The 15,868-nt window shown below is 45.7% G+C and overlaps 1 protein-coding gene across 2 annotated transcripts in view; it reads left to right on the forward strand.

Moving 5' to 3' along the window:
• The first annotated feature begins 241 nt into the window (after positions 1-241).
• Positions 242-15,868, forward strand: part of OCLN (occludin) — a 52,785-nt gene continuing 37,158 nt past the window's right edge. The window contains exons 1-3 of one of the 2 annotated variants that reach the window (XM_075543038.1): positions 242-291; positions 1,524-2,199; positions 10,880-11,041. In XM_075543038.1, the coding sequence (XP_075399153.1) occupies positions 242-291; positions 1,524-2,199; positions 10,880-11,041 (888 nt within the window). The remainder of the gene's footprint in view (positions 292-1,523; positions 2,200-10,879; positions 11,042-15,868) is intronic. The other variant, XM_075543039.1, reaches the window with a different exon arrangement.

A 15,868-nucleotide genomic window follows, 5' to 3' on the forward strand; every position in this document is an offset into this window, starting at 1 on the left:
TAGAGGGATGGCTCCTGTTAGGGGTGACATGTGAACATAGCCAGGGAGAGGAGACCAAAGTAACCACAGAGCTGGTGATTACTCAGAGATTGCTATCATGGCTTTCTTGCTGATGATGCAAGGAAACTCCGAGCTCAGTGTAATGCCTTCACCCTATCTGCTTCTCTTGCTTAGATTGGCTTATCTTGGGAGCCACCAGGAGTTGCTCAACGGGAAGATCTGGTGACCAGTGACATCAGCCATGTCATCAAGGCCTCTTGAAAGCCCTCCTCCTTACAGACCTGATGAATTGTAAGTAAATCATTCTTTAGATTATTGTTTTTTAAAGTCTATCCTGTGTTAAAATGTTTAAAGCTGGAACATGTTTTGCTTTTTAAGATAAAACAGTTTGTGCACTTCTAAGTTGTACCAAGAGGAGCCCTGGTGGTAGGATGGTTGCGTGCAAGGCCAGTCGTTGGAAATCACCTGTCCCTCGGCAGGAGAAAGCTGGGGCTGTTTACTCTTGGAACGAGTTACAGCCTGGGAAACTCACAAGGGCAGTTCTACCCTGTGCTATAGGGTCGCTGTGAGTCAGCAGCGGCTCTGGCTGTGAGAAGTTGGACCAAAGGGTTGATAATGAGAAGCAAGTCCCCCTGACCCTTAACTTCCGGATGACAGTCTTCCCTCTGCACAAGCAGTAGCGGGTCCCAGGTCTCTCGTGCTTGTTTCCAGGATAATCTAGGTTTAGTAGCGATGAGTGTTCCTTCTATGTCATTTCCTCGCTTAGATAGCCATTTGTGACATTGTCATCCCCCCCATCTTTCTTTAGGTAGAATTCACATAGCTTACAGTTTGCTCATTGAGAGAGTACGTCCCAGTGGTTTTTAGAGTGTTTTCATCACCCCAGAAAGACCCCTGCACCCTGTAGCAGTTAGTTCCTGTTTCTCCCCCAGCCCTGGGGTACCACCGGTCTCCTTTTGTCTCCATCTGGGCATTTCATTCAAATGGACACATGCAGTCTATGGTCTTCTGTGTTTGGCTGCTGCTTTCCACCGATCATAATATTTTTCATATTTCAAGCAATTACTGCACTACCTAGGGCCTTATGACCGCAGGTAGGGCAGTATAAATGCCCTCCTATCTACATGCACTGATCGTGAGTCTCATGGACCAAAGGGCTAGTGTTTTGTTCTGCCTGAGTTCTGCCCCCAGAAATGACTCATCGGGTATACAGTGCTCTGAGGCTTCCCGTATCTCCAGATAGCCAACGTGCAGCTCGTTTGGAGAACCCCTGCTCTGCAGTGTGACGAAACCAGCATCATCTGGAAACGTATCCAGCTGTGGCACATGGAGCCAGTCATCTGTGTTGTGACAAGCCAGCCAAGTGCTTTGGAGGCAAAGATTTCATTTCTGTTCCTAGTGGACCAGTACTAGTAATGGTTTCATTGGCCAGTGCTTTAAATTAGTCCTGATACTTCATGCTTTCTTTCTGTTTAAAACCACTAAGAAGTGCTGACCAGAAATTGCCTTTATGTTTCTTTCAGCAAACCGAATCATTACGCACCAAGCAATGACATGTATGGCGGAGAGATGCACAACCGACCCATGCTCTCTCAGCCAGCATATTCTTTCTACCCAGAGGATGAAATCCTTCACTTCTACAAATGGACCTCCCCCCCAGGCGTGATCCGGATCCTCTCTATGCTCGTCATTGTGATGTGCATCGCCATATTTGCCTGTGTTGCCTCCACCCTTGCCTGGGACAGAGGCTACGGAAACGGCTTACTGGGAGGTGGCATAGGCTACCCCTATGGAGGAAGTGGCTTTGGTGGCTTCGGAAGTGGCTATGCTTACGGCTACAACTATGGCTACGGTGGGGGCTACACTGATCCGAGATCCGCCAAGGGCTTCATGCTGGCCATGGCCGCCTTTTCTTTCATCGCCACACTGGTGATATTTGTGACCAGTGTTATAAGGTCGGAGATCTCCAGAACAAGAACGTATTACTTGGCCGTGATAATAGCAAGTGCCATCCTTACCATCATGATGTTTATCGCCACAATTGTCTACATCATGGGAGTGAACCCCACGGCTCAGTCTTCTGGATCGATGTACGGTTCTCCGATATATGCTCTCTGCAACCAGTTTTACACACCTGGAGTTTCCGGACTCTACATGGACCAGTATCTGTACCACTACTGTGTAGTGGACCCCCAGGAGGTATGGGTAGTTTGCTTCATTCCCCGCTCCTCCTTGGGTCACTGACTGTACTTGGTTGTCCAGTGAGATCATTTGGGGGAACTTTTAAAATCTATTATTGGCAAGACCCTCCTTCTGACCAGTTAAATCAGAATCTGGAAGAGGGTTTAACTGTTGCTATTTTTTTAAAAACAGCTTTTACTAAGATATTCATATCCTGTGCAATTCATTAACAAAGTACAATTCAATACTTTGATATGATCACAGAGTTAGATGACTTACAATCATCGCTTTTACAACATTTTCTTCAGAGCAAAAAGAGATCCTCTCAGCCCCCTTGGTATTAGGCAACCCTTTGCTCTACCTTCTCCCTCTAGATTTTTCTCTTCTGGACTTGGACTCTAAGTGGAGTCACACCATACATGGTCTTTTGTAAGTGGCCTCTCTCCCGTCGTGTAATGGGGTGGTTTCTACACGCTGTAGCATGTATCAGTTCTCCATGTTCATGGCGGAACAGTATTCCGTGTTACGGACAATACCACATTTAATTGTTCACGCATCAGCTGGTGAGCCGTGTGGATTGTTTTCACTTTGGGACTATTGTGAGAAGTAGCTCTATGAACATTCACATGAAAATTTTTGCGTGGATGTACGCTTTCATTTCTCTCTCATGGTAACTCTGGATCTAACCTTTTGAGAAACTACCAGCCTGTTTGCCAGTGCGACTGTACCATTTACCTTACCTCCAGCGATATGTGCGGCGTCCCATTTGCCACATGCTCACGACGCTCTGTTATTATACTGCTGTGTGATTATAGCCCTGCGAGCGGGTGTGAAGGAACCCGGGAGTGCAGTGGTTAAAGCGCTGTACCACAAAGAGAACTGTCAGAAGTTGAGACCCGTCTCCCTACTCCTGGGGGAGAAAGATGTGGCAGTCGGCTCCCATAGGGCCCTGTCCTGTCTATGAGTCACAATTGACTGGAGAGCTAGTTTTCCTTCTCAGTGGAGGCGAAGCGGTAAACTCACTGTGTGAACCTCATCGTGATTTTGATGTGCATTTCCTTAATACCAACCCTGGTGTGGGACGTTTTCCTGTGTGCCCATGGCCACCTTACATCCTCCTTGTAAGGATTTAAAATCTCAGCGGCAGGTCTACCCTGTATTTGTTTTATTTTCACCCTGTCTTAAAGAGTCCTTAGGAGTCAAATGGACTCGATGCCAGTGAGTTTTGTTTTTAGGTTTTTTTTAAGTAATGGAGAAATGTCTGTTCAGATCCTTTACCCATTTTTAAGTAGGTTCATCTGCCTTTTATTATGAAATTGTAAGAATTCATAATCTCGGTGTAAGCTCCTCATCAGTTACTTACGCGAGTTTTAAATACTTTCTCTCATCCTGTGGGTTTCCCTTTACTCTTATGTGGGTGCCCTTGAACTCACATGTGTTTTCCATCTCATGATGTCCAGTTTGTTTCATCCTTCTTGGTCTCTTGTGCATTTGATCTCCTAGCTAAAATGGCTATGCTTAATCCAAGGTCCCCACAATTTCCCCCTTTGTTTTCTTGTCGTTTTATAACTTCAGCTCTTACCGTGTAGATCTGCGATTCATATTGAGTTAATTTCTTATGCATAATGTAAAGAAGGGATCTACCATGCGTTTGCACGGGAATCTTCATTTGTTCCCTCATCGTTTGTTGGAAGAATTGTTCTTTCCCGCCCACTTCATTGAAGAATGGCCAGTCAGTATCCCTCCCGGCACATCCTGTCTGGATTATTGAGCTTTTGTACAAGGTTTGGAAATCGAGAAGGGGGGATCTTCCAACTTTTTTTCTATTTTCTACTTTGAAAAATTCATTTCACTATATTGTCAGGTAGATTCACAATTGTTGCACTGTTCAATCTACTGACACCACTTTGTACTTCATTCTCGTTTGTTCTGGCTATGAGAGGTCACATTTCCATATGAATTTTAGGTTCAGTTTGTCATTTTATGCAAATACCGGCAGGAAATTCCCCAACCCCAATTCTTTTTTTGTTTGTTTGTTTTTTGTTTTAAACGTTTTATTAGGGGCTCATACAACTCTTATCACAGTCCATACATATACATACATCAATTGTATAAAGCACATCTGTACATTCTTTGCCCTAATCATTTTATTTTCTTTCTTTCTTTTTCTTTTTTCCTTTTTTACATTTTATTAGGGACTCATACAACTCTTATCACAATCCATACATATACATACATCAGTTGTATAAAGCACATCCATACATTCCCTGCCCCAATCATTCTCAAAGCATTTGCTCTCCACTTAAGCACTTTGCATCAGGTCCTCTTTTTTTTCCCCCTCCCTCCCCGCTCCCCCCTCCCTCATGTGCCCTTGGTAAATTATACATCGTTATTTTGCCATATCTTGTTCTATCCGGAGTCTCCCTTCCCCCCCTTCTCTGCCGTCACCTCTCCCAGGGAGGAGGTCACATGTGGATCCCTGTAATCAGTTCCCCCTTTCCAACCCACTCACCCTACACTCTCCCAGCATCGCCCCTCACACCCTTGGTCCTGAAGGTATCATCCACCCTGGATTCCCTGTGCCTCCAGCCCTCATATGTACCAGTGTACAACCTCTGCCCTATCCAGCCCTGCAAGGTAGAATTCAGATCACGGTAGTTGGGGGGAGGAAGCATCCAGGATCTGGGGGAAAGCAGTGTTCTTCATCGGTACTACCTCGCACCCTGACTGACCCATCTCCTCTCCTAAACCCCTCTATGAGGGGATCTCCAGTGGCTGACACTTGGGCCTTGGGTCTCCACTCTGCACTTCCCCCTTCATACACACACACACACACACACACACATATTCTTTTTTTTTTTTTTTTTTGCATGATGCCTTATACCTGGTCCTTTGGCACCTCGTGATCGCACTGGCCAATGTGCTTCTTCCATGTGGGCTTTGTTGCTTCTGAGCTAGATGGCCGCTTGTTTATCTTCAAGCCTTTAAGACCCCAGACACTATCTCTTTTGATAGCCGGGCACCATCAGCTTTCTTTGCCACATTTGCTTATGCACCCATTTGTCTTCAGCGATCCTATCATGGAGGTGTGCAGCCAATGATATGATGATTTTTTGTTCTTTGATGCCTGATAACTGATCCCTTTGGGATGACTCGCTCACACAGGCTGGTGTGTTCTTCCATGTGGGCTTTGTTGCTTCTGAGCTAGATGGCCGCTTGTTTATCTTCAAGCCTTTAAGACCCCAGTCACTATCTCTTTTGATAGCTGGGCACCATCAGCTTTCTTCACCACATTTACTTGTTCACCCACTTTGGCTTCAGCAGTTGTGTCGGGAGCGTGAGCATCATAGAGTACCAATTTAATAAACGAAAGTATTCATGCATTGAGGGAGTGCTTGAGTAGAGGCCCAAGGTCCTTCCGCCACCTTAATATTAAACCTATAAATGTAGACAATTAGATCTATTTCCCCATCCTCATATATATGTTTGCATGTACATGTCTTTGTCTAGACCTCCATAAATGCCCCTTGACTCCCAGCTCCTTCCTCCATCTCCCTTGACTTTCCTCCTGCCCCACCACCATGCTCCGTCCCCACCTGGGCTATAGCTATACCTCTTCTCTACGCAACCTTACCCTTGATCGTTCCCCATCATGCCTGCCACTCCCCCCTCACTACCATTTTGGGTCCCATGTTGTTCCCTTGTCCCTGTGCTTATTAACACCACTTCCTTACCCTCCTCCCCCCCCCCACCCAGAACTGTCTGTCCCCCCTGAACTGTCTGTCCTATTGTTTTTCCTCCAGATAGTTCATCCAGCCTGTCCTATTCAGACAGACCTGTGGAGACACTAACATGCATGAAAACAAGACAGAGGAAAACAAAGCAACAGTATACAACCAGAAAATAAAACAACAAAAACAAACCACTGACAAAGAACAAAACAAAACACTTCACAAAAGAAAGGCTTGTAGTTCGTTCAAGGATCGTTTGCTGGCCCTTAGGAGCATTTTCCAGTCCAGTCTGTTGGGGTACCACGCCCTGGCCCCAAAGTCCACTTTCAGCATTCCCTGGGGACCTTGCCACTCCATTCCCTTGCTGTTCCACTGCACTCCTCCAGTGCTTTGCCTCGGTGTGGTGGGATCAGGTCAGGTGCAATTCCCACACTGTGTCTCCGGTGCTGTCCCCTGTATCGCCCTTAGTCACTGAGGGGCATCATGTCTCATAGTAGGGCCAGCCATGTTGTTCTCTCTGTGGACTGGCTGCTCTACTCAGGAACATCATTCTCACTGCCTCGTGGGCCAGGCTGTGTTCCACTCTCTCCTCCTGCCCCTTCACCTGTTCCCGTGTGCTCTGATCAGATATGTCCATCTCCCGGAGCTGCAGAATCAATGTCATCCTTTGAAACAAATTCTTTTTGGGGGAGGGGCAGGAATCCACTTAATTTTTGGTGCTGGGACCAGCCTCCAAGACCTCTCCACTGGTTCCCTACTCCACGCCGGGATATTGCATTCACACCTTGCGGCACTGGGTTGAAGTCTGGTCCCACTTTCCCTGTGGAGATATAAACAATACCCTCCCCTTGGGTGGGTTAGTGCCCCATGCCCCTGCTCCCCTTTTCTTCCTTATATTCATCCTTTTATTTTCCTTACCCCCCCCTCCTCCACTGTTGTCTACCATGTGCATCCCTGGTTTTGATCTGGTCTCTGCCTTACTACACAGTCTTCACCCCAGAAATATTTGTATACAGTAGCTTTTTCCCCTATGCCACTTTTGCATTAAAAAAATTTAAATACTTACCTCAGCGGGCTCATGTTGTACTTGTCCTTTTGTGCCTGACTTACTCCGCTTAGCATGATTTCCTCCAGTTCTTCCCATGCCGCTATGTGCCTCATACGTTCATCACTGCTTTTTAGTGATGCGTAGTACTCCATTGTATGTATATACCACAGTTTTTTTTTCTTTTAAATCATTTTATTGGGGGCTCGTACAACTCCTATCACAATTCATACATCAATTGAATCAGGCATGTTTGTACATATGTTGCCTTCATTCTTTTCTTTTCTTTTTTTTTAACAATTTATTGGGGCTGATACAATTCTTTTCACAGTTCATACATATACATACATCAATTGCATAAAGCACATCTGTACAGTCTTTGCCCTAATCATTTTTTTCTCTTTTCTTCTTTTACATTTTATTAGGGACTCCAACAACTCTTACCACAATCCATACATATACATACATCAATTGTATAAAGCACATCCATACATTCCCTGCCCCAATCATTCTCAAGGCATTTGCTCTCCACCCAAGCCCCTTGCATCAGGTCCTCTTTTTTTCCCCCCCTCCCTCCCCTTTCCCCCCTCCCTCATATGCCCTTGGTAATTTATACCTCGTTATTTTGTCATATCTTGCCCTATTCGGGGTCTCCCTTCCCCCCTTCTCTGCTGTCCCTCTCCCAGGGAAGAGGTCACATGTGGGTCCTTGTAATCAGTTCCCCCTTTCCAACCCACTCACCCTCCACTCTCCCAGCATCGTCCCTCACGCCCTTGGTCCTGAAGGTATCATCCACCCTGGATTCCCTGTACCTCCAACCCTCATATGTACCAGTGTACAGCCTCTGTCCTATCCAGCCCTGCAAGGTAGAATTCGGATCATGGTAGTTGGGGGGAGGAAGCATCCAGGATCTCGGGGAAAGCTGTGTTCTTCATCGATACTACCTCACACCCTAATTAACCCATCTCCTCTCCTAAGCCCCTCTATGAGGGGATCTCCATTGGCCGACACTTGGGCCTTGGGTCTCCACTCTGCACTTCCCCCTTCATTTAATATAATATATATATACACATACATATATACATATACACATATATACACATACATACACACACTTATATCTTTTTTTTTTTGCATGATGCCTTATATCTGGTCCCTTGGGCACCTCGTGATCGCACTGGCCGGTGTGCTTCTTCCATGTGGGCTTATTTGTTTCTGAGCGAGATGGCCGCTTGTTCACCTTCAAGCCTTTAAGACCCCAGACACTATCTCTTTTGATAGCCGGGCACCATCAGCTTTCTTCACCACATTTGCTTGTGCACCCATTTGTCTTCAGCGATCCTATCATGGAGGTGTGCAGTCAATGATATGATTTTTTGTTCTTTGATGCCTGGTAACTGATCCCTTTGGGACCACTCGATCACACAGGCTGGTGTGTTCTTCCATGTGGACTTTGTTGCTTCTGAGCTAGATGGCCGCTTGTTTATCTTCAAGCCTTTAAGACCCCAGTCACTATCTCTTTTGATAGCCGGGCACCATCAGCTTTCTTCACCACATTTACTTGCTCACCCACTTTGGCTCCAGCCGTTGTGTCGGGAGAGTGAGCATCATAGAGTTCCAATTTAATAAAAGAAGGTATTCATGCATAGAGGGAGTGTTTGAGTAGAGGCCCAAGGTCCTTCCGCCACCTTAATACTTGACCTATAAATATCGACACAAAGATCTATTTCCCCAACCTCCTGTATATATTTGCATGTACATGTCTTTGTCTAGACCTCCATGAATGCCCTTTGACTCCTAGCTCTTTCCTCCATCTCCCTTGACCTTCCTCCTGCCCTACTACCATGCTTCATCGCCACCTGGGCTAGAGTATACCTCTTCTCTAAGCAACCTTACCCTTGATCATTTCCCACCAGGCCTGCCACTCCCCCTTCTCTACCCTTTGGGGTCCCATGTTTTTCCCTTGTCCCTGGGTTTGTTAACACCACTTCCTTACCCCCCCTACCCCCCACCCCAAGTCCCCCCGGAACTGTCGGTCCCGTTGTTTTTCATCCAGATAGTTCATCCAGCCTGTCCTATTCAGACAGACCTGTGGAGTCACTAACATGCACGAACACTAGACAGAGGAACACAAAGCAACAGTATACAACCAGACAACAAAACAACCAAAACAAACCACTGAAAAAGAACAGAACAAAACAGTTCACAAGAGAAAAGCTTGTAGTTAGTTCAGGGATCTTTGCTGGCCCTTAGGAGCGTTTTCCAGTCCAGTCTGTTGGGGCACCACGCCCTGGTCCCAAAGTCCACTTTCAGCATTCCCTGGGGACCTTGCCACTCCATTCCCTTGCTGTTCCGCTGCACTCCCCCAGTGATTTGCCTCGTATACCACAGTTTTTTAATCCAATCCTCAGTTGATGGAAATTTGCCAACCCCAATTCTTGATGAGATTTTCAAACCTGATTTTAGTGCTTATATATAAATGCATATTCCAGAAATACAAACAGATGATTATTGCCATCTTAAATTTCAAGTGACTAGAACGCATTCATCAAACGATGAATCCGTAACTGAAGAGGAGCCCCTTGGTCCAGGCATGGGGCAATGGCATCGTGAAGAGGGAAAGAGGTGTGTGCTAACACATTAAACAATTCTGAGTTCCCAGTCTCGTCTTCCTTGCTCGTTCTTTTCTCTCTCTGACATGACTCAGGAATTGTCAGGCTTTTCCCTGAATGAGTCATATATGGGGGGGGGGAGTGTAAGACCTTCTGAAACAGAAACGGTTTCCTTACAAATGTGGGTTGCAGAGTATCTGGTGTTGCCAGGTGGCAGAAGGATGTATGATAAATAGGGGCTGATACCCTCCCTCTTAGTCATCTGACTACCCGAAACCCGGAGTCTGTCAGCAGGATTATCACTGTCAGAGAGACAGCTGGAAGCAGAGCCTCCTGTTACTTATTAATTGACACCCAGGGTTTCGTACCTGCCTCAATTCCAGGTGCTTCGTGTGTAGGCTGATGGACAAGTTAACACCTATCAGGTGGAGAAATGTTAAAATAGAAAGTGTCGTTTTCATGGACTCTTTCTAGTACATCCTCAATAGATTCCTAAAACAGAGAAGCATGCCAGGCCAATGACTCATTAGTGTGTTTGTTGTGCTTTATAGTGTGGGTTGATCCATGTCCTCACAATTGTGGTAACGCAGATTCTCTTCTGAGTTTTGTCTCCAGTGTAAAATATTTTTGTAAGCATATATTAAACCCGGCTTAGAACTTAGACTCTCTGGTTCAGCCCCCTACTGAGAATTTGCCCCCATAGACCGAATCTATCTTTCAACAAAATCGCTGGGTGATTCTTACGTATCATTTTGGTTTAGCGTCGTGTTGAGGATTTGCCTTTCCCACCCTAGATACACTGAATCAGAACTGTGTATCCAATTCATTATTTCTGGAATGGAAAGGGCAAATTCCAGCAAGGGATCTAACTGGTACAAAGCCCTACTATTAAAACGAACTAGATTATAAACATGGCTAATTTTTAAGTTATTTTAAACGACTGAGAGAACATTTTCAAAACTTTTTTTTGCATTTGTTACATGTTAAGCTCCCATGTGTGTGTTATTTTTGAGGGTGCGTTATATTTGAAAAAGCTTGGTGTTGCTTAACTTGACGCATCTGCTAAGGATTGAATTGATGAGTGTTTGTGTATAGCTAGCCTTAGCCCAGTTGGTGTGGGTATCATAAAATCAGCCTTAGGCAGATTTTATGATAGTTCTAAAATGTTATCATTTGATTTCATTTTATATGAATTAAACCATAGGTATTTAGAGGCAGGCCTCAGATGATAGAGTCTAATAATTTATATAGGATCGATTGGGATAAGTAAATCATAGGTAATGTTGTCGATACCTCTCATTGCCTTTCAGGCCATTGCCATTGTGCTGGGGTTCGTGGTGATTGTGGCTTTCGCACTGATCATTTTCTTTGCCGTGAGAACTCGGGGAAAGATAGACCGCTATGACAAGTCGAATATTCTGTGGGACAAGGAGCGTGTCTTTGATGAGCAGCCCCCCAATGTCGAGGAGTGGGTAAGTGCGAAAAAAATCCCCAAGCTTTCCGTCTTTTTTTTTTTTAATAAAAAGTTCCTGGGTTTCTTCCTCCTTTTAGTGCGTTCTTAAGCTTTGCGCCCAAGAGGGTTTATGTGTGTTGCAAAAGAAGTTGCCTGCATTTTCACACGGAATTTCAAGAGGGTGGACGATGTGGAAATTGTCTCACTAGTGTAAAATTCAGATTCCCACTTCCATGCTGTGGACCAAGGCACTGAGAAGAAGTGGCTTTATTTTTTAAAAGATCATTTTATTGGGGGCTCTTATAACAATCCATACATCCATTGCATCAAGCATATTTGTACATATGTTGCCATCATCATTTTTTTAATAATTTATTGGGGCTCATACAATTCTTTTCACAGTTCATACATATACATACATCAATTGTATAAAGCACATCTGTACAGTCTTTGCCCTAATCATTTTTTTCTCTTTTCTTCTTTTACATTTTATTAGGGACTGCCATCATCATTTTGTAGACATTTACTTTCTATTTGAGCTCTTGGTATCATCTCCTCTTTTGTCCCTCCCACCCCTTTCCCCCTTGTGACCCCTTGATAAATTATTATTTTTCATATCTTACACCAGATGCGGTCTCCCTTCCCCATGGTTTCTGTCGTTTGTCCCCCTGGTGGGTAGGGGGGGAAGACATGTGTGTGTTTTGTGTCGATCATTACTGTCGGTCCCCTTCCTCCCCTCCTTTCCCTCCCTTACCTCTACCCTCCAGGAAGAAGTTGCTTTTAAAGGCACGCTGCAGAAAGCACCTGGCCGATGTAAACAATTGCCGCTCCTTCCGCCGCCCTGCCTCTTTGATTGTTTCTGCTTACTGGTTTGGAGAGTTTGAAGAATGCTTTTGTGAATATTCCGGTGCATATGTTTGTGTGGTTACATGTTTTCACTTCTTGAGGCTCTGTGTCACGTGGATACCCTGATGGTGTAATGGTTATGCTTCGGGCTTATGCTAAGGTCTGCAGCTCTGAACCACCAGACCCTCCATGGGAGAATGACAGGGCTTTCTACTCCTTTAAACAGTTAAAGTCTCAGAAACGCCAAGGGGCAGTTCTGCCCTGCCCTTTGGGGTGGCTGTGAGTTGGCACCGATTCGATGGCGGTGAGGTTGGTTTGGTTTGGGTATGGTAACGCGGGTGGTGGGGTGGGCTGCAGACCGGGCTGCGGAATGCACAGTTGGCAGCTGAAATCCGCCAAGTACTCTGCTTCGCAGGAGAACGATGCGGCTGCCTGCTCCTGGAGAGATTCGCAGCCTAGGAAACCCTCAGGAGCTGTCATAGGGTCGCTGGGAGATGGAGTAGAGTCCGTGACTGTGAGTTTCTGGTCGCTCTGTGCTTGAGCAGCTGCTTCAATTCCACACTTACCCGCAGTGGGAGCCGTCTCACGTCAGGATTTGCTCGAGTGCTTTGGGATTGGTTGTAGGTGGCAAATCTTTTAAACTTGTTACATGGAGAAAGGTAGGCTCAGCCCCGGGGACTAGTTACTTAGGAAGTACCTTAGTGAAGCAGAGAAAGAGTAGACCAATTTCTTCTTTTGTTTATTCTATTAATGTGGCTTCCTGTCTATTAATGATTTTCCAAATGCCCTGAGGGTCCCCCAAAGTATCTCCCCAATCAGTCTGTTACTGCCTTCAGAGATATTTGAGACGAGGCTTTTTCTCAGAAACTCTCAGGATGTTGTATGGGCATCCTCAGGACCTGCCTTTATAAGATTCTTTACCCAGGTTCATTTCTGGCCATGAAGCCTGGATGGAGTTCCAGGGTAGGTTTGTTTGTGTCCACTGGGGGGTGGTGGGAAGGGCTGAAGATGGTGCAGGAAAGTGAAATTCTTGGTGTGCCTCTTGTAGGCGGTTTTTGGAATTCCCACCCAGCCATTCCGAAGCTTAAGGTACAGAGGATGGTAAGTCTGGTATTGAGCAGTGTGGCCCTTCTGCTGTGTATAAGGGCGAGCCATCTCGGAAGCAGAACAGGAATCTCATGACCATCCATACAGAAGAGCCACCAGTGAGCACACGTGAGATGCCAGCCTGCAGTAGTGGAGGTGGCAAGGCTGAGCACTGAGACTGAGATAAAGCAGAGGAGCCTCACTTAGACCAGGAGACAGGGGAGCAGGCTTCCCAGCCCTTAGAATGGATATTGCTGAGTGCCTTTGAGTGGGAGGCGGGCTTGCAGAGTGCTAACAGAGGTTTAAGAGCCCTGGTGTCATGGTGGTTATGCTGCTAACCACAAGGTCCGCAGTTCGAAACCAACAGCCGTTCCTCGAGACAAAGATAAAGCTTTCTACTCTTGTAAAGAGTTACAGTCTCAGAAACTCAGAGGCACAGTTCTACCTTGTCCTATGGAGTCACTGTGAGTTACAATTGACTCGATAGCACTGAGTTTTGAGTTTAAACGAGCTTTGTAACACTGGCGTGAGCAGGGCAAAGACCAAAGGACCATCTGGTTGAGGCCGAGAACCAGAGACAGCTGTGTCAGCCAACATGCCTGAGGAGAGGCACTGTGGACAAAATAACTGTGCCCTTAGCATTTTGTAACCTGTTCACTTCCCTAATCAATGCCCATCATTGTGAGTGTTGTCTGTGCATGGTGTGTGGCCACTGCAAGGGCTTATGGAGGCCAGGAAGAGAGGGTTGCCTTCAGAATAGAGTGATGGAAGCCCGTGGGAGGGTGGAGGCTCGTCTGACCTTTGCCTCCGAAGAATCATCCTTGGGCAGATAGGGAGGTGGTGGACTCAAGGCCTCCTTTGTGTAGCCAGAGGAGGGCAGCTTAGACCCCAGGCCATTTCTTAGATGGGGTGCTATGGGTCAGGTCAGGGGGTAAGGACACTGAGAGTCTTGAAGGATCCTTTAGCTGCAGCATCTCAGAAGTCTGATTTTGGAAGAGCTATAAATGTCAGTAAAACCATTTGTAGTTAGTTAAGGAGAAGTAAACTGCCCTAGAAAGGATGTGTTGTGTGTGGCAACTTGAGGAGAGGGTCCTGTGTTGTGCTCTTTTATTTGAAGCCCTTCCCTGTCCCCCTCATGGTTGTTCCAGTGTTCTTTAAGGTGCGAAGGTATCGGGATATTTTTTTCTGACCTTTAGCTCCAGTCAAGGCCACCTGCAGAAGGAATAGGACAGTCTATTGTGAGCTATGAAGTAAATGTTTCGATGGGAGTTTCAGGGTGTGTCAGTTTTCACTAGCTATTGGATTTGTTTACTTAAGGTTTCGAGAGCCTGGAGAAAAAAACAAAACAAAACCACACACACACTCACTCACTCTCTCTTTCTCTCTCCCTCCTCTCTCCCCTCTCTCTTCTCCTCTCTCTCTCCCCATTCTCCCCTCTCTCTCTTCTCCTCTCTCTCCCCTCTCTCTTTCTCCTCAAGGGAGACCAGTGCCAGTAATAAATGAGCCCTGGTGAACTCTGGCCTCTCATCTGATTTTTACTGTCATGAAGATTTAATCAGTTCCTGATGCTTTTTATAATTGGCCAGAAGATAAGCATAGTAATTTCTAGAGGTGGTGATGAAGGAGCGGAAAGAACTCTTTAATTTTTAAGACACTATTTTTATAAAGCTTCCTCCCCAAATTGTTGGGAACTTCATCACCAATACATTATTTCATGTGGACTTTTTTTTTTTTACTCATGTGGACTCTTTAGTTGCTCACTAGTTTTAAATAGATGTTAGTTATTGTGTGTAATTTAAAGAAATATCCTGTTGACAGTCCGACGTATGGTTTTGAGCAAACTCATGTTTGGTCTGAGACTTAAAAAACAAGTCAAAACAAAATTCCATTTCCACTGAGTCAATGCTGACTCACAGCAACCTAAAACTCAGAGTAGAGCTGCCCTGTAGGGTTTCCACGGCTGTAAATCTTAAAGCAGAGAGCCCCTTCTTCCACCCGAGGAGCCGATCGTGGGTTTGAACTGCTTACATTTCTGTTAGCAGCCAAGTTCTGTTTCACTAGTGCTCCTTACACTTAACTGTTGTTGTGCCCCATCGAGATGACTCTGACGCAGAGTAGCCCTGAAGGGCACAGTAGAACTGCCGCCCCCGCCAGCTTGTACTCTTCCTGGGAGCAGGTAGAGGTTCTCTGGAGAGCTGCTGGAGGTTTCACCTGCTGACCTTTTGGGTTGAAGCCCAGCACTTAACCACTGTGCCACTTGAGGCACAGGCTGGTGCCTCATTCTTTCTCCCTGTCCTTCAGTTGGGTTTTAGTTCTGGGATCTTGCTGTTCCTTCCACTCTCCTCACCCATGCCCAGGTTTGCTCTGCAGAATCCAATACTACGTTCTCCTTCTTGTTCCTTCATTTTGTTTTCAAACAGCTAACTAACGGGCTCTTACTCGTGTTTCTCCTTGGAGGCACGGTTCTCTTAACTCATTTTCTCTCTGATAGAGGCCGTGAGAGACGTGCCTGCCAAAACGGCAATGTTTGTAACCAAAGTCCGTGATGGCAGCATGGGCTGGTGATTCTTCCTCCTTTAGGATGTTGGAAAATAATAGGAAAAAATAGTCTGCACTTAAAAATATTAAGAATTACTATTTAATTAATTAAGAGATAACTGTGCTAAATGGGGAATGAAAATTTGAGTTCTACTAACTGGAAGAAACCAAGTCAAGGTACTGCCTGTATAGCTAACAGTGAGCTCTTGAAGAGGTGAAAGAAAAACGTTCCAGAGGAACGATTGCTTGCTTCGTCGTCATGTACTCCCACTCTACTAACTGGGGAAGCTCTGGAAATGCAATATTTTACCAAATGGATCGTAGCACCCAGAGAGAGGCCCTGGCGCTTCTGAGCTTTACCTTGAGCTGTCTCATT

Source organism: Tenrec ecaudatus, chromosome 2, assembly GCF_050624435.1.
Source record: "Tenrec ecaudatus isolate mTenEca1 chromosome 2, mTenEca1.hap1, whole genome shotgun sequence".
NCBI classification, from domain to species: domain Eukaryota; kingdom Metazoa; phylum Chordata; class Mammalia; order Afrosoricida; family Tenrecidae; genus Tenrec; species Tenrec ecaudatus.